This window comes from Somniosus microcephalus, chromosome 15 (assembly GCF_052327205.1).
Source record: "Somniosus microcephalus isolate GS21.2 chromosome 15, FLI_Smic_1.0, whole genome shotgun sequence".
Classification (NCBI taxonomy): Eukaryota; Metazoa; Chordata; class Chondrichthyes; order Squaliformes; family Somniosidae; genus Somniosus; species Somniosus microcephalus.
This window is the reverse complement of record NC_141001.1, coordinates 123488277-123510135: the sequence shown is the minus strand read 5'-3', so window position 1 is coordinate 123510135 and position 21859 is coordinate 123488277. Positions and strand designations below refer to the sequence as shown.

At 50.0% G+C, this 21859-nt stretch overlaps 1 protein-coding gene across 2 annotated transcripts in view; it reads left to right on the top strand.

Moving 5' to 3' along the window:
- The window catches only part of hrasb (HRas proto-oncogene, GTPase b), a 102482-nt gene that overhangs the window by 39763 nt on the left and 40860 nt on the right, over positions 1-21859 (top strand). For both annotated transcript variants that reach the window (XM_086008396.1, XM_086008397.1), the window contains exons 2-4: positions 4718-4853; positions 13172-13350; positions 14813-14972. In XM_086008396.1, coding sequence (XP_085864522.1) covers positions 4743-4853; positions 13172-13350; positions 14813-14972 — 450 coding nt within the window. In that variant the 5' untranslated portion in view covers positions 4718-4742. The remainder of the gene's footprint in view (positions 1-4717; positions 4854-13171; positions 13351-14812; positions 14973-21859) is intronic.

The window sequence follows — 21859 nt, the reverse complement described above, 5'->3', positions numbered from 1 at the left end:
CCCCCCTGTGTGCAGCAAGATGTCAGGAGGCCGCTGCTTCCTAGAGCCTTGTCGTGAGGTTAATCAAAACAAACGAGTGTTCCCTCCCATCCCCCCCCCCCCCTCCCCAGTCATTCTTGGATCTACACTGAGACTCTCGTACGTTGGTTATCAGCAGATGTGACTTGGTCCCCGGGGAGATTGTGGCCTTTACTGATGGGAACCGGCACAGTCCGGCACGCTGTGAAAGAATCTTCGCAATAGGCCTGCTTTTCCTGCAAGTTCCGAGTTACCACTACTTTCTTGCAGCTGTTGCTGTCCACGAACCCCTTTTTGCAACAAAAAAAAAACCACAGACATGAATAACTTTAACCCATTCTGCTGACCTCCTCAATTGTTTTCCCCCACTTGCGTTGACTATGGTTGGAATGGGACATGAATTAATTTCCAGTCACACTTGCTGTTTCTTGGCACACTTAAGATTTATACATTGACCTTGGAGTTAGTCGTGGCTCAGTGGTCAGCACTCTCACCTCCGAGTCCAAAGATTGTGGGTTCAAGTCCCGCTCCATAGACTTGAGCACAAAAGCTAGGCTGACACTCCCAGTGCAGTGCTGAGGGAGCGCCGCACTGTCGGAGGGGCAGTGCTGAGGGAGCGCCGCACTGTCGGAGGGGCAGTGCTGAGGGAGCGCCGCACTGTCGGAGGGGCAGTGCTGAGGGAGCGCTGCACTGTCGGAGGGGCAGTGCTGAGGGAGCGCCGCACTGTCGGAGGGGCAGTACTGAGGGAGCGCTGCACTGTCGGAGGGGCAGTACTGAGGGAGCGCCGCACTGTCGGAGGGGCAGTGCTGAGAGCGCTGCACTGTCGGAGGGGCAGTACTGAGGGAGCGCCGCGCTGTCAGGTGAATTCTTTCGGATGAGACTTTAAGTGAGGCACCGTCTGCCCCCACGGGTGTACGTAAAAATATCCCATGGCCACTATTTCAAAGAAGAGCAGGGGAGTTCTCCCGGTGTCCTGGGGCCAATATTTATCCCTCCACCAACATCACTAAAACAGATTATCTGATTATCACTCTGCTGTTTGTGGGAGCTTGCTGTGCATAAATTGGCTGCCGTGTTTCCAAAAGTTTTGAGGTCGTGAAAGGCACTATGAATGCCAGTCTTTCTTTCTAATCCTACTTTCTGGCTGGTGGTATCTGTCTGTCACTGGCTGTTTCTGCAAGTATAGGAAACACCAATCTCTCTCAAATATATCTTCTTGGAGTTTCACCATCTGGGCTCTTGATTTTATGATGTAATTGTTCAGGGGGATTTATATTCTGGTGCTGCCTTCGGTTTAAACAGCAATTTATTTCGACCAAGATGTTTGAAGGACTGATGAGGTTCATGATGAGCTAAATTAAGACATGATGTGGGATATGGGCATCGCTGGCAAGGCCGGCATTTATTGCCCTACTTTAGTTGCCCTGAGAAGGTTGGTGGCGGGCCGCCACGTTGGTGTGGGACTGGAGTCGCGCCCAGGCCCAGGCCTGGGTAATGACGGCAGATTCCCTTCCCTCGAGGGCATTAGTCAACCAGTTGGGTTTTTGACAATTTTGACCGCTCCCCAGGATGATTCCAGGGATAGATACGAGAGAGACTTGAGATACTGGGACTGTTTCCACTGAAACAAAGCGGGGCAAGAGGAGATTTTTTTTTTTTTTTTTAATTCGTTCCTGGGATGTGGGCGTCGCTGGCAAGGCTGGCATTTATTGCCCATCCCTAATTGCCTTTGAGAAGGTGGTGGTGAGCCGCCGCCTTGAGCTGCTGCAGTCCGTGTGATGAAGGTACTCCCACAGTGTGGTTTAGAGGGTTTTAAAATTATGAAGGGTTTTGAGTCGGTAACGATCTGTCGTCCATTTTAAGTTCTCGAGAGAGAGAGAGGTTAGGAGGAATGACTTCCCACTGGGTGGTTGGAGCAGGGGCTGTTTTGGCAGAGTGGTTGAGTCAGGGAGCATCGCATTATTTAAGGAAGGAATAGATAAATATTTTTAGCAGAGAACATGCGGGGGCTGTGGGAAGGGTGCTCGAGGCAGTGGGAGCAGTGTTGGGTTACCCAGCACGGACATGATGAGCCGACCGGCCTCCTCCTCCTCATCCTCCTGCTGTAGCACGGTACGTGGGTCTTGTGTCGAGCGCAACTCCATCACATTCCAACCTCGCTCTGGGTACAAAAGAGAAAGCCAGTCATTACCCTGGAGCCTAAAATTTACAATGAACGTCAATTGCCCTCTGACCTCGAGTTCACTGAGCAGTGGCCTGGCCAGATTGGCTAGGCTGGGTTTGTTTTCTTTGGAATAGAGGAGGCTGAGGGGAGACCTAATTGAGGGGCCTAGATAGAGTGGATAGGAAGGACCTATTTCCCTTAGCAGAGAGGTCAATAACCAGGGGGCATAGATTAAAGTAATTGGTAGAAGGATTAGAGGGGAGTTGAGGGGAACTTTTTTCACCCAGAGGGTGGTGGGGGTCTGGAACTCACTGCCTGAAAGGGTGGTAGAGGCAGAAACCCTCATCACATTTAAAAAGTACTTGGATAGGCACTTGAAGTGCCGTAACCTACAGGGCTACGGACCAAGAGCTGGACAGTGGGATTAGGCTGGATCACTCTTTTTCGACCGGCACAGATATTGTGCCATAAATTTCTATGATTAGAAACTAAACACCCTGAAGGTGCTCCATTCCCCAGAGTAGCAATGCAAGAACATAAGAATTAGGAGCAGGAGTCGGCCACACGGCCCCTCGAGCCTGCTCCGCCATTCAATAAGATCATGGCTGATCTTCGACCTCAACTCCACTTTCCCGCCCGATCCCCATATCCCTCGATTCCCCACGAGTCCAAAAATCTATCGATCTCAGCCTTGAATATACTCAACTACTCTGCATCCACAGCCCTTTGAGAAGAAATTTCTCCTCATTTCAGCCATAAATGGCCGACCCCTTATCCTGAGACCGACCCCTGGTTCGAGACACTCCAGCCAGGGGAAACATCCTCCCAGCGAGCGTTTGTCACAGAATCCGTCTGCTGGGCTGCCCGTTTCCTGAGCAGTTGTTGTCTGTATTCGTTTAGCTGCATATCCTCGTTTCCTGTAATCCGCTTTTGTTGAAATGGTTGGGAATAGCCGCATTGTGGGAGCCCTCCCCACAGCATGTGAACTAAATCCGCGGGGACCTTGTACGTATCTCGTACTGTTGCTCCAATGGGCCGGGGACCGCATGCAGTCATTTTCAGATCGACGGCACCGAATGCAAACTGGCAAATGCGTCTCGCTGCACGTGAAATTAAACTGTCACTTTGCACACAGCAGGAAAATTCTCTGCATCATCTTCACTGCAGTTTCTTGTTCATTGACTTGATCAATGTGGGCGTTGTGATCTCTTCCGATGAGCTTCCTTCCTCCCTCCAACAGACTCCTGGTGTCACCCGGGAGAGCTCGGTGTGAACAGCAAACTTTCGCAATTTAATAAAACACGGTTTTTTAAAAATAGCCGTGGCTCTGGTGGTTGGTGTGAATGTGTTCGCATCGGTCTGTGTGTTTGCTCTCGGCTCCAGTCGCTTATCCTGAGTCAACGCCAGTCGTCCTGTACGTCGGGACTGATAATATCTCCCCATTTATACTCGGGCACGTATTTAAAAAACACAACTAGTCGATCTCCCCTAGTGTTACACACTTGGAGTCGAGCCTGTATGAAATCTGGTGCAGTGGGGTCAGAGGGTGGCAGTTAATAGGACCAGGGGTGGCAAGGAATCCAGCTCTCGTTTACGAATCTCTGATTCGGTCCTTATTTCCATTATGAATTATGATGATCCACATTTTTTAATGGAAAGTGCTGACGTAAAACATCATGCTGCAGCGCCTCCACTGGTCGGAGGGTACAATTACAGTGTGACCGGTTTACATAGGCAGTGCACTGGTTATGTCACTGGACTAATAATTCAGAGAACGCGAGTTCAAATCCCACCATCACGGTTTGAGAATTAGAATTCAGTTTTGTTTTTTTTTTTAAAAAAAGCTGGAAATAAAAAGCTGGAATCAGTAAAAGTGACCATGAAGCTGTCGGATTATCAGTGTAAAAAAAACAAAAAAAACAATTGGTTCACTAATGTCACTTTAGGGAAGGAAATCTGCTGTCCTTACCCGGTCTGGGCCTACATGTGACTCCAGTCCCACAGCAACGTGGTTGACTCTTAACTGCCCTCCGAAGGGACCTAGTGACACTGTTTGTATCAAACCAGCTACCAGCGGTTTATGAAGGCGGCTCACCACCACCTTCAGGACAATTAGGGATGGGCAATAAATGCTGGCCTTGCCAGCGACGCCCACATCCCGTGAATGAATTTTTTTTAAAGTTCCCATTATAAATATCGATGTAAGCATTTGTAATGGGGGGGGGGGGGGGGTAGACCGGAAGTGTGAGCAGATGCAAGATTTCTTGTTTCACGTTCCATTCTCTTCTACCTAATAAATTGAACCAATAGCCTTGGTCACATCGTAACGTGGGGCACATTTGACTCCTTTACCTTAAATGCTGAGCGTTTTTAATAAATGCGTTTTTGTTGCGAGACTGGTTAGAATGTCTTCAATTCTAAAGGTGCATAAAAAAAACCACACTGGACACTCCTGATCTGCAGGAAGTCTTGAGTTGAATTTGAAGGGCTGAAGACCGGAGCTGGTCAGTGATCCTCTTCTCTCTCTCATTGCAGGTGACGGGCTGAGGTGCATCTGAAGATGACTGAGTATAAGCTGGTGGTGGTCGGGGCTGGTGGTGTTGGGAAGAGTGCCTTGACAATCCAACTCATCCAGAACCACTTTGTGGACGAGTATGATCCTACAATCGAGGTACAGTACGTCTGCGCTTCAAACAGGGCTTCTTTCCCTTGGTGTCTCCTTTCCTCTGTCCTTCGGATGAGACGTTGAACCGAGGCCCCGTCTGCCCCCTCGGGTGGATATAAACCATCCCATGGACACTATTTCGAAGAAGAGCAGGGGCGTTCTCCCTGGCCAGTATTTATCCCTCAATCAACATCACTAAGAACAGATTATCTGGTCGTCACCACATTGCTGTTTGTGGGAGCTTGCTGTGCGCAAATTGGCTGCCGCGTTTCCTACATTACAACAGTGACCACACTTCAACTAGTAAAATAGATAAGGGAGAACCAGTGGAAGTGGTGTATTTGGACTTTCAGAAGGCTTTCGATAAGGTCCCACATAAGAGATTAGCGTGTAAAGTTAAGGCTCATGGCATTGGGGGCAAGGTATTGACTTGGATAGAGAACTGGTTGGCAGACAGAAAGCAAAGAGTTGGAATAAACGGGTCTTTTTCCGAGTGGCAGGCAGTGACTCGTGGGGCACCCAGGGATTGGTCCTTGGACCCCAGCTATTCACAATATATATTAATGATTTAGACGAGGGAACTAGATGTAATATCTCCAAGTTTGCAGATGACACAAAGCTGGGTGGGCGTGTGTGCTGTGAGGAGGATGTCGAGAAACTTCAGTATGATTTGGACAGGTTGGGTGATTGGGCAGAAGCATGGCAGATGCAATATAATGTGGATAAATGCGAGGTTATCCACTTTGGTGTCAAAAACGGGAAGGCAGATTATTATCTGAATGGCAATAGATTGGGAGAAGGGGAAGTGCAACGAGACCTGGGTGTCCTTGTGCACCAGTCGCTGAAGGTAAGCATGCAGGTGCAGCAGGCGGTTAAGAAGGCAAATGGTATGTTGGCCTTCGTAACGAGAGTGTTTGAGTACAGGAACAAGGATGTCTTGCTGCAGTTGTACAGGGCCTTGGTGAGACCACATCTTGAGTATTGTGTGCAGTTTTGGTCGCCTTATCTGAGGAAGGATGTTCTTGCCATGGAAGGAGTGCAGCGAAGATTCACCAGGCTGATACCTGGGATGGCAGGAATGACGTATGAGGAGAGATTGGGTCGATTGGGCTTATACTCGCTGGAGTTTAGACGAATGAGAGGGGATCTCATTGAAACTTATAAAATTCTAACAGGACTAGACAGACTAGATGCAGGAAGGATGTTCCCGATGGTCTGGGAGTCCAGAACCAGGGGTCACAGTCTAAGGATAAGGGGTAAGCCATTTAGGACAGAGATGAGGAGGAATTTCTTCACCCAGAGAGTGGTGAACCTGTGGAATTCTCTACCACAGAAGGCAGTAGAGGCCAATTCATTAAATATATTCAAGAAGGAGTTGGATATATTTCTTAAGGCTAAAGGGATCAAGGGATATGGGGAGAAGGCAGGGACAGGGTACTGAATTTGGATGATCAGCCATGATCGCATTGAATGGTGGAGCAGGCTCGAGGGGCCGAATGGCCTACTCCTGCTCCTATCTTCTATGTTTCAAAAAGTACTTCATTGGCTGTAAAGCGCTTTGGGACATCCTGAAGTGAAAGGCGCGGGAGAAATGAAATTTCTTTTTTTATTTCTGTTGACTGTTAGGTGGAATCGAAGAAATTACAAACGCAGAATTCCGTGCTGGTGTTTATCCCCACACACGAGCAGTATCCCAGGCGTGTGCCCTGTTCCCGTATACCTTTACTTCCCCTTTTCCATCACCTGCCTGTCTAACCTATTCTTAAATGTTGACATGGTTCAGTCACTAACTCTGGTAGTGAATTCCACAGCCTCACAACCCTCTGTGAAGAAGTTTCTCATTCCCTCTTTCCAAAATCTCTTGTATTTAATCTTGTATCTTTGTCACCTCGTTCTAGCCCCCTCAATAACTGGGAGCAGACCGTCTCTCTATCCTGTCCCACCCCTTTATAAATTTTAAACGCAGCTGTCAAGCCACCCTGTAATCTCCGCAAACAGCACTGCTTGAAGTCCTAACTGTGACCGGGAGGAACAATTCCAGAAATTTCCCCGTGGCCGGCCGGCCCGCCCCGTGGCCCGCCCGCGCCCCGCCGCGCTCCGCCCCGTTGCCCCCCCCCCCCCCCCCCGCCCCGCCCCTGTCCAGACTAAAGTGTGGCAGCGTCCACTTTACTCCTGGTTCAAGAATTTATTGCGTTGTCCTGTGGACAGTCTGCAGTTGAGGAGGGATGTGATCTACAAGATGAGACGCAGGCGGCTATGTTGTCACCCCTTTAACTGAGTTAAATGCAAATAATGCCGGGAAGAATCCCATTGTGGAGAAGTCTCCAGTTAATGGAAACAAAATGCTGCAGGTGCTGGACGTCGGAGATAAAAACAGAAAATGCAAGTTACTGAGATCGCTAGATTTGTTTTTTGTTGGGTAAGGGCATTAAGAAAATAGAGCTACAGCAGATAAAGGGAGACCGGTTACAGATCGGCCATGATCTAATTGAATGGTGGAGGAGGCTCGAGGGGCTGAATGGCCTCCTCCTGTTCCTGTGTAACAGGCTCGAGGGGCTGAATGGCCTCCTGTTCCTGTGTAACAGGCTCGAGGGGCTGAATGGCCGCCTCCTGTCCGGGCTGAGTGGCCTCCTCCTGTCTGGGCTCGAGGGGGCTGAGTGGCCTCCTGTTCCTGTGTCAGGGTCTGTGGAGGAACAGATGGTTTTTGACCCTCTGAGGAAGTATCTAAGGCCTGAAACGCCGACTTCTGTCTCTCCGCAGACACTGACGGACCCTCCAGTTCATAGTTGTGTTTTTATTTTAAGCAACTTTTATATCGCACAAGAGCCATGATAGTATCATTCGTGCATGAGTCTCTCTCTCCAGCTCGGGCAAGGATCGCCCCAGGCCAGCAGAAAACCTGATTTTTAAAAAAAATGTGTCTTCCCGCCCGCTGGACTCGGAGAATCCTGGGACTCTTGCCTTTGGGTTTCTGCTGGGTGTGAGACGCGTGCACTGGTGGTGGCGGCCTTTTTCCAAAAAGGGTGTAACATTTGCAATTCTCCAGTCCTCTGGCACCACCCCCGTATCTAAGGAGGATTGGAATATTATGGCCAGTACCTCTGCGATTTCCACGTTTACCTCCCTCAGCATCCTAGGATGCATCCCATCTGGTCCTGGTGACTTACCTGCTTTAAGTACAGACAGCCTTTCTAGTACCTCCTCTTTATCAATTTTTATCCCATCCAGTATCTCCACTACCTCCTCTTTCACTATGACTTTGGCAGCATCTTCCTTGATGAAGACGGATGCAATGTACTCATTTAGTACCTCAGCCATACCCTCTGCCTCCATGCACAGGTCTTCGTTCTGGTCCCTATTCGGCCCCACCCCTCCTCTTACTACCCGTTTACTATTTATATGCCTATAGAAGACTTTTGGATTCCCTTTTATGTTAGCTGCCAATCTATTCTCATACCCTCTCTTTGCCCCTCTTATTTTCTTTTTCACTTCCCCTCTGAACTTTCTATATTCAGCCTTTTGTCTGTGAAAGACCCTTGGCAGAGCTCGTGCCAGTTGGTGCAAGCTCTTGCTACAGCCTCCTGCCACACACCAGGCAGTATCATAGAATCACACAGCACAGGAGGAGGCCATTCGGCCCATCGTACCTGTGCCAGTTCTTTGGTAGCGCTATCCAATTAATCCCACTCCCCTGCCCTTTCCCCATAACCCTGTATATAATTTTAAAAAGCCTTCAAGTATTTATCCAATTCCCTTTTGAAAGTTATTATTGAATCTGCTTCCACCGCCCTTTCAGGCAGCGCATTCCAGATCACAACAACTCGCTGCGTGAAAAAAATTCTCCGCATCTCCCCTCTGGTTCTTTTGCCAAAACTACCACCACCGCCACCTCCAAGTCACACATCATCCTGACTTGGAAATATATCGGCCAATCCTTCATCGTCGCTGGGTCAAAATCCTGGAACTCCCTCTCTAACAGCACTGTGGGAGCACCTTCACCACACGGACTGCAGCGGTTCAAGAAGGAGGCTCACCGCCACCTTAAGGGGCAACTAGGGATCGGCAATAAAGGCCGGCCTTGCCAGGGGCCCCCACATCCCGAGAATGAATATTTAAAAAAATTACCTTAAATCTGTGTCCTCTGGTTGACCACCTGCCACTGGAAACAGTTTCTGGTTATTTACTCTATCAAAATCCTTCATAATTTTGAACACCTCTATTAAATCTCCCCTTAACCTTCTCTGCTCTAAGGAGAACAATCCCAGCTTCCCCAGTCTCTCCACATCACTGAAGTAGCTCAGCCAAGGATGGTGTAAAGAGTTTGGCACTGGGAGTCCTTCTGGAGTTTTGAGGTGTAGCTTTTAATGTCTCTAGGATAAGATCAAATGTTGTCTTCTCAAGGGCCCTGTCCCATCGAAGTTACACGGAGGGACCGAGCTGCCTTGAAACGCCTTTGTTGGACCAAATTCACCCAATCACCAGATGGCTCTCCGCTGGAATGAGTCCAGGAACAAGTTGGGTTTGTTTTTCCAAAGCTGCTAAATTGAGCTGCACTGTTCCGTTACTGAACGACTGCAGGATTTGACACAGCAGAAATAATCCTGACTGACAAACTGTGGGAATCAAAACCCAGCTCTTTATTTTCACAGCAGTGGCTCCCAATTTTACAAGTCCTTCGATAATTTGAAGTTGTTTACAGCTGTATCCTCTGTGACCAGAAACTGTCAACATGCAAGATTCCATGGGTGGATGAAAGTAAAAGACAGACAGACTCTCCTTTCTCCTGAGCCTTTCACAGCCTCAGGCCGTCCCAAAGCACTTTACAGCCAATGAAGTACTTTTTGAAGTGTAGTCACTGTTGTAATGTACAAAACACGGCAGCCAATTTGTGCACAGCAAGATCCCACAAACAGCAATGTGATAATGACCAGATAATCTGTTTGAGATGTTGGTTGAGGGATAAATATTGGTCAGGACACCGGGCAGAACTCCCCTGCTCTTCTTCAAAATAGTGCCCTGGGATCTTTTACATCCACCTTAGGGGGCAGACGGGGCCTCGGTTTAACGTCTCATCTGAAAGATGGCCCCGCCGACAGTGCGGCGCTCCCTCGGCACCGCCCCGCCGACAGTGCGGCGCTCCCTCGGCACCGCCCCGCCGACAGTGCGGCGCTCCCTCGGTATTGCATTGGAGTAAGGAAAAGAGGTTGGAGGGATATGGGAACAAGGCAGGTAAATGTAATTACAACGATTTGCTTGTGTGGATGGTAAAGGCTGACATTGACTACTTGGGCCGAATGGCCTGTTTCCACGGTGTCCCATCTTTGTATATTTTTGGGTATAAGGTGGACACCACAGCGTTCCCCCTGATGTGGAAATTGGAGCATATTTCACGAGTTGATCCCAGGAACTGCCAGCTGATCTCATGGGGTAGACAGTTTCACTGGGAGCCCAGTGAGGAAGGAAATCCTGGCATGGCTGGAGTCGGACCTTCCAACCACCCCCTCTGTTTCTGAACGAGTGTCGACAGATTTTTTCACTCTGGATTCTCTTGCTCATTGCTGACTGTCCCGGGATGTTTAGCCAACGCAATGAACCCAGAGTTTGTGACGACCCGAAGCTCCTGGGGTGGGTGAATCTAAAGCAGCCCCTGGAATCCGTGGCCTGTCCTGGCCGTCACCCCCGCCACTTTTCGATGTGTGTTCACCTTCCGGGCCGATTGTTCGGGAGGTCCAGCTATTGGGCTCTGGCCGCTGATCTTGTCTGCTCCACTCCGTGGGCCAATCAAGATGAGGAGCCTCGCTTAGTGTGGGGGAGTGTAGACACCAGTAACTGTGGTGATGTGACCGCTGATTAGCTGACTTATTGACGATGTTCGTGATGGAAGGGGAGGCTCCTTTAGTTAAAGAAGCACCGAGTGAGATTTGTAGTTTCTCCCCAAGGAACCATTGGCATTTTATTGTCTGAACCAAATCTTCATCCAGTCCACTTGGTTTCTTTCCATGTTCAGTTTGAGCCGAGTCCAAGGCGGAGCAGACTGTCCAATCGGTTATTGGGCTTTCACTCCAGCTGTTTCCCACTCTCCTACTGCAGCTGTTTCAGAATCGACAAAAGCTTTGTGTCCGATCTCTGGAGAATATCTGGAGCATGAACTAGTAGAAGCTGAATATTAAACAAGCTCTCATTTCTACAGCGCCTTTCACAGCCTCAGGACGTCCCAAAGCGCTTTACAGCCAGACAGTTTCTTTTTTGAAGTGTAGTCACTTGTAATGTAGGAAACGCGACAGCCAATTTGCGCACAGCAAGCTCCCACAAACAGCAATGTGATAATGACCAGATCATCTCTTTTAGTGATGTTGGTTGAGGGATAAATATTGGCCCAGGGCACCGGGGAGAACTCCCCTGCTCCTCTTCAAAATAGTGCCGTGGGATCTTTTACGTCCACCTGAGAGAGCAGACAGGGCCTCGATTTAACGTCTCATCCAAAAGACAGCCCCTCCGACGGTGCAGCGCTCCCTCAGTACTGCCCCTCCGACGGTGCGGCGCTCTCTCAGTACTGCCCCTCCGACGGTGCAGTGCTCCCTCAGTACTGCCCCTCCGCCAGTGCAGCGCTCCCTCCGTACTGCCCCTCCGACGGTGCGGCGCTCCAAAAGACAGCCCCTCCGACGGTGCGGCGCTCCCTCAGTACTGCCCCTCCGACGGTGCGGCGCTCCCTCAGTACTGCCCCTCCTGCGGTGCTCCCTCAGTACTGCCCCTCCGACGGTGCGGCGCTCCCTCAGTACTGCCTCTCCGACAGTGCGGCACTCCCTCAGTACTGCCCCTCCGACAGTGCGGCGCTCCCTCAGTACTGCCCCTCCGACAGTGCGGCGCTCCCTCAGTACTGCCCCTCCGCCAGTGCGGCGCTCCCTCAGTACTGCCCCTCAGTACTGCCCCTCCGCCAGTGCGGCACTCCCTCAGTACTGACCCTCCGACAGTGCGGCACTCCCTCAGTACTGCCCCTCTGACAGTGCGGCACTCCCTCAGTACTGCCCCTCCGACAGTGCGGCACTCCCTCAGTACTGACCCTCCGACAGTGCGGCGCTCCCTCAGTACTGCCCCTCCGACAGTGCGGCGCACCCTCAGTACTGACCCTCCGACAGTGCGGCGCTCCCTCAGTACTGCCCCTCCGACAGTGCGGCGCTCCCTCAGTACTGCCCCTCCGACAGTGTGGCGCTCCCTCAGGACTGCACTGGAGTATCGGCCTGGGTTTTTATTTGTGCTCCAGTCTCTGGAGTGGGACTTGACCCCACGACCTTCTAACTCAGCTGAGAACGCTGCCCACTGAGGCACGGCCAACATCCCTGGTCGGGGGAGAGCACCAATTTAAAACCCCGGCCGTTTTGTATCTGGCTCCATATTGTTGGCCATTCCTCAGGCATTCCGTCCCACCTTTGCACCAGCAACAGTTTTTATTCCCGTTTCCCCATTGGGTTAATGATCCACGTAGTTTAGAAGTTTTCAGTCTCCTGGTGGAAAGGGATTTCGGAAGAGCATGGGGGAATCCGCTGTGTGTGCCAGGCAGGTGTTCAGGGTTGTGCAGTGCTGGCAAGGCGAGCAGTCTTTGGGAGGGAGGCAGACTCGACGTGACTAATGGAGAAGACGACTTGCCAGAGCTCCACCCACCATTCAGACTTCAATACTTGTGCCTGGGAGTCATGCATTCCCAACAAGTAACCTTTCCTTCAGATGAAAGCAAGGGTGTGGTTCAAAGGGTTCACCGGATTGCCCCGGGTTGTTGGGAATCGGAGCAGTCTAACTGCAGTAAAAGGAATCTTTGAATGGTTGCCTAATTGGAAGCTGCAACGTTCGGCAGCTTCAATGAGCTGAGTTCTCCCTCTCTCTCTCTCCCTCTTACACCAAACTCCGTTTCTCAATTTTAAATCCCGCAACCGTTCCCACTGACTAGGACAGCCCTTCGTAATCCCGGTTACCTGTTTTGCGTGTTGTATTTCATAAAACAAAACTTTAAATTTATGCTGCTCGGCTCCAAACAAAGCTTGTGTGATGAAAGTGCAGAATTGCGCGTGTGGGAACTGTCCTGCAGGTTGGCAAGGTGACATCTCCTCAAAGCTATATTTATGCATAAAACTCTTGAACTGCCTGTGACAGATATTTTTCCTGACGGTAAACTGTTCGCTTTGTGTGTGTTTAAAATGCAGGAAAGTAAATGAAGAAACATTTATTAGTTGAAACCAAAATATTCCCTGGTGTTTTAAGATGGCCACTAGAGAGTTCAAGATGGCTGCCCAGGTGACTTGTTTGCATTTTGCCTCTCCCTCTAAACGCAGGATTCCTATAGAAAGCAGGTAGTTATCGATGGGGAGACCTGCTTGTTGGACATTCTGGACACGGCGGGTCAAGAGGAGTACAGCGCCATGAGAGACCAGTACATGAGGACAGGCGAAGGCTTCCTCTGTGTTTTTGCAATCAACAACACCAAATCATTCGAAGACATTCACCAGTACAGGTTGGTGCAGCACCAGCCCCGGGGAGGTGAATACCCCGGGAGGGGGAGCGGGACCTCCAAGAGGGTGGGACGGGGTGGTCGCTCTGCTGATAGAGGAAAACCAGTTCAGAAGGTTATGAGGAGGGGGTGGGAGGAGGCTCGTGTGGAGCATAAACACTGGCATGGATCAGTTGGGCCGAATGGCCCATTTCTCTGCGGCAGACTTGATGTAAGATTTAGAACAGGCCAACAAACAAAGGTTGCCCAGTCACCATCTTTAAACCAGCCAACTGTGCTTTCCCATCGATTTTGGATCAATTTATTTTAAGTGGCCCATCTCCTCGAATTGTTGCACAGTCAGGACCGAGTCTCCTCGTCAGGTTCAGTGAGGGGTTAGAGGGCAGGATATTTGGGCCCATTTTAAAGTCACACATTCTGTCCTTATTTAGATAAAATACTTCAATCTTTATTATTTGTAGATCAATGGTGAGATTTGCTGCTCTTTGGGAAGCGGGAGTAGAGGTGGTTGGAGGACAGGAGTTTCTCCACAGCACAGACTGAGGTGCTACTGCCCCACCACTGGCGGGAGGCTGTAATTACAGCGTGACAAGTTTACATAGGGAGATCCCATTAAAAATGTGGAACTGGGATTTTACAATGCAAAAAGTTGACATGAAAGTATGATAAAACCATGACAACAGAAGTGTTGGGAGCGGTAGTGCGGGGTGAGACTAGCCCCAGGGATTCTGCAGGGGAGCAAGCTCCATCATGTATGTGTATTGTCTCTCTTTGTCTGTCTCTCTGGGGACTGGGTGAAAGACGTCCACAAACCCAGTGGCAGTGCACGGTGTAGGTGACACACCCAGGGGAGAGGAGGTCACACTCGCAAGAAACACCAGACCAGGAAATGTTTTTTCTTGACTTATTTGAGGCGAAACTTGGATATGCACTTGAAGTGCCGTAACCTACAGGACCAAGAACCGGATAGTGGGACTAACTGGAAAGCTCTTTTTCGACTGGCCTCCTTCTGTGTCGTAAATATCTGATTGAAACTGTTTCCAGTGGCAGGAGGGTCGGTAACCTGAGGACACAGATTTAAGGTGATTGACAAAAGAACCAGAGGCGACATGAGGAAACATTTTTTACGCAGCGAGTTGTTGTGATCTGGAACGCGCTGCCTGAAAGGGCGGTGGAAGCAGATTCAATAGTAACTTTCAAAAGGGAATTGGATAAATACTGGAAGGGAAACAATTTGCAGGGCTCTGGGGAAAGAGCAGGGGGGAGTGGGACTAATTGGAGAGCTTTTCAAAGAGCCGGCACAGGCACGATGGGCCGAATGGGCTCCTCCTGTGCTGTGTGATTCTCTGATTCTAAATCCCAGCCACTGTATCTTTAGTGGTGTCACATGTCACAGACACCGTTTGATCTGAATCAATTATTGAAGTGTGCTCCCACCTACTGCTGGCTCCCTGTGTCTTTGCAGGGAACAGATTAAAAGGGTGAAGGATTCAGATGACGTCCCGATGGTGTTGGTGGGAAACAAGTGCGATCTGCCGTCCCGAACCGTGGAGACTCGGCAGGCACAAGACCTGGCCCGGAGCTACGGGATTCCTTACATCGAAACCTCTGCCAAAACCAGACAGGTAGGAGGGTGTCTGTATCTAGCATCCATTGCTTCATTCCGTCCTCATTGTGGGGGAGGGGGGTTTGGGTTTTGTCATGACTGGGTTCCTCCCCTCCCCGCTTCAACCCTTTTCCCCCCCCCCCCCCCCCCCCCCAACCCCACCGGCAGCCGATGGGTTGTAAACTTGAGCTCATCCAAAACTCTGCTGTCCCGTGTCCCAACTCGCACCGAGTCAAGTTCACCCATCACCCCTGGCTCCTGGTCCAGCAACGCCTCGATTTTAAAATCCTCGTGTTCAAATCCCTCCATGGCCTCACCCCCTCCATATCTCTGTAATCTTCTCCAGCCCCACAACCCTCCGAGATCTCTGCGCTCCTCCAATTCTGGCCTCTTGAGCATCCCTGATTTTAATCGCTCCGCCATTGGCGGCCGTGCCTTCAGCTGCCTGGGCCCCAAGCTCTGGAATTCCCTCCCTAAACCTCTCCGCCTCTCTCTCCTCCTTAAAACCGACCTCTTTGACCAAGCTTTTGGTCACCTTCCTAATATCTCCTTCTGTGGCTCGGTGTCAAATTTTTGTTTGATAATCGCTCCCGTGAAGCACCTTGGGACATTTTACTACGTTAAAGGCGCTATATAAATACAAGTTTCTACTGGTGCTTCATGTGTTTGAGCTCTGAGACTGTTAACGTTTGTAGTGACAGGACTAGCGCGGGGTGTTGGTGATCATGGACATTTTTGGTTAAAAAAAAATGTTTTAATTAATTCTCGGGATGTGGGCGTTGTGGCCATCCCCTGGTTGCCCTCGAAGGTGGTGGTGAGCCTCCGCCTTGAACCGCTGCAGTCAGTGTGGAGAAGGTGCTCCCACAGCGCTGTTGGGGAGGGAGTTCCAGGTAGGAGATTTCATACAACTGAGTGGCTTGTGGCTTGGAGGGCAGTTAAGAGTCAACCACGTTGGTTTGGGACTGGAGTCACATGTAGGCCCAGACCGGGTAAGGACGGCAGGTTTCCCTTCCTGAAGGACATCAGTGAACGAGTTGGGTTTTTACAACAATCCGAGTTTAAACCGTCTGATTTAAGAGATTTTCTTTGTCCACGCATCCCAGCACCTGTGCCTGATTGACAGTTTTAAAGAAATATACTTGCATTTTATTTGGTTCCTAACTCGCGCATTCTCCCTATCCTGTACTCCCGATTCTGCAGGCTGACTGGACCGAGCTCCTGTCACATCTCCTCTGCTGCCAGTCCCCAGGTTGGCACTCAATGACGTCAATCACTGTGAGGCTGAACTTCCTCCACTCCCAGAGCAAGAGTGGAGGGAGGAGGCGGCTCCATGAACATCCCCATCCTCGATGATGGTGGAGCCCAGCATGCGAGTGCAAAAGACAAGGCTGAAGCGTTTGCAACCATCTTCAGCCAGAAGTGTCGAGTGGATGATCTATCTCGGCCTACTCCTGAGATCCCCACCATCACAGAAGCCAGTCTTCAGCCAATTCAATTCACTCCACGTGATATCAAGAAACGGCTGAGCACACTGGATACAGCAAAGGCTATGGGCCCCAACAACACCCCAGCTATCGTGCTGAAGACTTGTGCTCTAGAACTAGCAGCCCCTCTAGCCAAGCTGTTCCAGTACAGCTACAACACTGGCATCTCTCCGGTAATGTGGAAAACTGCCCAGGTATGTCCTGTTCACAAAAAGCAGGACAGATCCAATCTGCCCAATTACCGCCCCATCAGTCTACTCTCAATCATCAGCAAAGTGATGGAAGGTGTCATCGACAATGCTATCAAGCGGCACTTACTCACCAACAACCTTCTCACCAATGCCCAGTTTGAGTTCCACCAGGACCACTCGGCTCCAGACCTCACTACAGCCTTGGTCCAAACCTGGACAAAAGAGGTGGGATGAGAGTGACTGCCCTTGACATCAAGGCAGCATTTAACCGAGTGTGGCATCAAGGAGCCCTAGTAAAATTGAAGTTAATGGAAATCGAGGGAAAACTCCACTGGCTGGAGTCATACCTAGCACAAAGGAAGATGGTTGTGGTTGTTGGAGGTCAATTATCACAGCCTCAGGACATCACTGCAAGAGTTCCTCATGGCAGTGTCCTAGGCCCAACCATCTTCAGCTACTTCATCAATGGCCTTTCCCTCCATCATGTCAGAAGTGGGGATGTTCGCTGATGATTGCACAGTGTTCAGCGCCATTCACAACTCCTCAGATAATGAAGCAGTCCATGCCCGCATGCACCAAGACCTGGACGACGTTCAGGCTTGGGCTGATGTGGCAGGTAACATTCACGCCACAAGTGCCAGGCAGTGACTGTCTCCAACAAGCGAGAGTCTAACCACTGCCCCTTGACATTCAACAGCATTACCATCGCCGAATCCTCCACCAACAACATCCTGGGGGGTCACCATTGACCAGAAACTTAACTGGACCAGCCACATAAATACTGTGGCAACAAGAGCAGGTCAGAGGCTAGGTATTCTGTGGCGAGTGTCTCACCTCCTGACTCTCCAAAGCCTTTCCACCATCTACAAGACACAAGTCAGCAGTGTGGTGGAATACTCTCCACTTGCCTGGATGAGTGCAGCTCCAACAACACTCAAGAAGCTCGACACCATCCAACAGCAACAACTTGTATTTATATAGCGCCTTTAACGTAGTAAAATGTCTCAAGGCACGTCACAGGAGCAATATAAGACAAAATGTTTGACATCGAGCCATATAAGGAGAAATTAGGGCAGATGATCAGAGGTAGGTTTTAAGGAGCGTCTTAAAGGAGGAGAGAGAGGCGAAGAGATTTAGGGAGGGAATTCCAGAGCTTGGAGCCTAGGCAACAGAAGGGACAGCAACCAATGGTGGAGCGATTTATAATTGGGAATGCTCAAGAGGGCAGAATTAGAGGAGCGCAGTTATCTCTGGGGTGGCTTTAGGAGATTACAGAGCTAGGGTGATTAGAGATGGGACTAAGCAGCCCGCTTGATTGGCACCCCATCCATCACCTGAAACATTCACCCTCTCCACCACCGGCGTACGGTGGCTGCAGTGTGTACCATCTACAAGATGCACTGCAGCAACTTGCCAAGACTTCTTCGGCAGCACCTCCCAAACCCGCGACCTCTACCACCTAGAAGGACAAGGGCAGCAGGTGCATGGGAACACGTTCCCCCTCCAAGTCTTAGTATATCGGCCGATCCTTCATCGTTGCTGGGTCAAAACCCTGGAACTCCCTCCCCAACAGCACACTGGGAGTGCCTTCACCACACGGACTGCAGCAGTTCAAGAAGGCGGCTCACCACCACCTTCTCGAGGGCAACTAGGGATGGGCAATAAATGCCGGCCTTGCCTGCGATGCCCACATCCCAGGAACGAATATTAAAAAGAAATCTTGAGTCCCGCGATGCTGTGTTGTGTGCCCTATACTGGGGGAATAGGAACAGGATGAAGCCATTCAATGAGATCACGGCTGATCTGTATCTTAACTCCATTTACCCGCCTTGGTTCCATAACCCTCGATACCCTTGCCGAACAAAAATCTATCTGTTTTAAAATCTTCAATTGACCCCCAGCCTCAACAGCTTTTTTTTGGGGGGGGGGGGGGGGGGGGGGCGGAAAGAGTTCCAGATTTCCACCACCCTTTGTGTGAAGTGCTTCCTGACATCACCACTTGTGAACTCTAACCGGTTCAGTCCAAGGGCTGTGGCAGCATAAGAATATATTTTGTATAGAAATCACTTTCGGCACATAATCCAGGCTGACTGAGGGAGTGCTGCACTGTTGGAAGTGCTGTCTGTCGGATGAAACATTAAACCAAGGTCCTGTCTGTCCCCTCAGGTGAGTGTAACAGATCCCATGGCACCATGTCAAAGAAAAGCAGGGGAGTTCTCCCCGGTGTCCTAGGCCAGTATATATATCCCTCAGTCAACATCACCAACAGATTATTTGGTCATTATCACATTGCTGTTTGTGGGAGCTTGCTGTGCGCACATTGGCTGCCGCGTTTCCCACATTACACCAGTGACCACACTTCAAAAAGTACTTCATTGGCTGTGAAGAGCTTTGGGACGTCCAGAGGCCGTCGGAGGTGCTATAGAAATGTGAGTTCTTTTTTTTTTAAGTTATTCAATCTGTCTCATTACGCTATTTCTGGACGGACACCCCCCCCCCCCCCCCCCCAGTCCCGTACAGTGTTTGAAATTTATGGAATTGCTTCCCACGATGGGACCGGACGCTTTACTTTCTGCCGAGTAGTTTGGTTTGGGGAAGGGAAGGATGTTTAGTATTTGTGGGATTCACTGTAAGGGGTTGGGGGGGGGGGGGGTGTCCAGGAAGGAGAGTAGCCTTGCCTGCTGAGCTTGTACTGGAATGGGATCGGCCTCCTCCTGCTCAGTATCGCACCTTCCCCACCATCCCTGGCGGACTCCTGACGGTGCTCATGTTGTGGTGACCTTAACTTGCAGTGTTGGCTTTTGAGGGTAGCCTGGTGGTTAGTCACATTGGGCCTGTGGTTCCATGATGTGGAACGCCCAACACTGCCTAGTTCCTAGAATCATAGAATCAGACAGCGCAGGAGGAGGCCATTCAGCCCATCGTGCCTGTGCCGGCTCTTTGAAAGAGCTCTCCAATTAGTCCCGCTCCCCCTGCTCTTTCCCCACAGCCCTGCAAATTTCTCCTTTTCAAGTATTTATCCAATTCCCAGAAAGTTACTATTGAATCTGCTTCCACCGCCCTTTCAGGCAGCGCATTCCAGATCACAACAACTCGCTGCGTCAAAAAATTCTCATCTCCCCTCTGGGTCTTTTGCCGATTATCTTCAATCTGTGTCCTCTGGTTACCGACCCTCCTGCCACTGGAAACAGTTTCTCCTTATTTACTCTATCAAAACCCCTCATTATTTTGAACACCTCTATTAAATCATTAAGATGGGGAGTGAAGTAGTGGATTCAGAGACTTGGGTACTGAATTTAAATAAAGGAAACTACAATGGTATGTGGCGCGAGTTGGCTAGGATTGATTGGGGAATGTCACTCAAAGGGTTGACGGTGAATAGGCAATGGCAAACATTTAAAGATCGCATGGATGAACTACAGAATTTGTTCATCCCTGTTTGGCATAAAAATAAAACAAAAAAGGTGACTCAACATGGGCTAACAAGGGAAATTAGGGATAGCATAAGATCCAAGGAGAGGACATATAAATTGGCCAGAAAAAGCAGCAAACCTGAGGATTGGGAGCAGTTTAGGATTCAGCAAAGGAGGACTGCAAGTGATTGGGCAAAAGCATGGCAGATGCAATATAACGTGGATAATTGTGAGGTTATCCACTTTGGTGGCAAAAACAGGAAGGCAGATTATTATCTGAATGGCAATAGATTGGGAGAAGGGGAAGTGCAACGAGACCTGGGTGTCCTTGTGCACCAGTCACTGAAGGTAAGCATGCAGGTGCAGCAGGCGGTTAAGAAGGCAAATGGTATGTTGGCCTTCGTAGCGAGAGGATTCGAGTACAGGAACAAGGATGTCTTGCTGCAGTTGTACAGGGCCTTGGTGAGACTACACCTTGAGTATTGTGTGCAGTTTTGGTTGCCTTATCTGAGGAAGGATGTTCTTGCCATGGAAGGAGTTCAGCGAAGATTCACCAGGCTGATACCTGGGATGGCAGGAATGACGTATGAAGAGAGATTGGGTTGATTGGGTTTATATTCGCTAGAGTTTAGAAGAATGAGGGGACCTCATTGAAACTTATAAAATTCTAACAGGACTAGACAGACTAGATACAAGAAGGCTGTTCCCGATGGCGGGGGAGTCCAGAACCAGGGGTCACAGTCTAAGGCTAAGAGGTAAGCCATTTAGGACTGGGATGAGGAGGAATTTCTTCACCCAGAGAGTGGTGAACCTGTGGAATTCTCTACCACAGAAGACAGTTGAGGCCAATTCATTAAATATATTCAAGAAGGAGTTAGATATATTTCTTAAGGCTAAAGGGATCAAGGGGTATGGGGAGAAGGCAGGGACAGGGTACTGAATTTGGATGATTAGCCATGATCGCATTGAATGGCGGAGCAGGCTCAAGGGGCCGAATGGCCTACTCCTGCTCCTATCTTCTATGTTTCTATGTCCATGTTTCTATCTCCCCTTAACCTTTTCTGCTCTAAGGATTCCTGATAGATGTTGTCAGAGAGATTGAAAGAAAGAAATTCCCAAAGGGTTGGACACACTCTCTATATCTGTGGGTGCGCAGAAAAGCTCCCGTTACGATGCAGGGAAGTGCCGACCAGCCCGGCAACTGAGAGAACCTTGCTCTCCTTTTCACAACGGGATGACGGAACAGACCCTGGCAGCTCCCACGTCGAGCAAAATAACGGAATCGGATTTTCGGGGCGAGTCTAAGGAACAATCCTGCCCAACAATCCTGCCCCACTCAGAAGCAAAGGATCCTGCATCACTGAGACTGCAGTCACTTTTATTGTTTGTGGGAGTAACATCCCAGGTGGATTGTGGGAAGCTCTGCGACTTGGCGTGCCGAGACTTCCAGAAGGCATTTGATGAAGTTACACATGAAAGGCTTCTACTGAGAGTGCAAGCAGTGAGGATTCGGTGGGGGTGGAACCTGGGAACAGATAGCGAGTTGGTCGAAGAAATTCGAGTGGTGGCTACTGGTTAGAATGAATTTAGGATAGGTGGCCCTTTATGAAAATACCGGATAGCCCAGGGAGGTCCTAATAATATGGGAGGGGGGTGGGGGGGAAGGGAGGAATATAAACTGACCAGAACATAAGAACATAGGAGCAGGAGTAGGCCAATCGGCCCCTCGAGCCTGCTCCGCCATTCAATAAGATCATGGCTGATCCAATCTTGGCCTCCACCACTTTCCCGCTCTCTCTCTCCGTACCCCTTGACCCC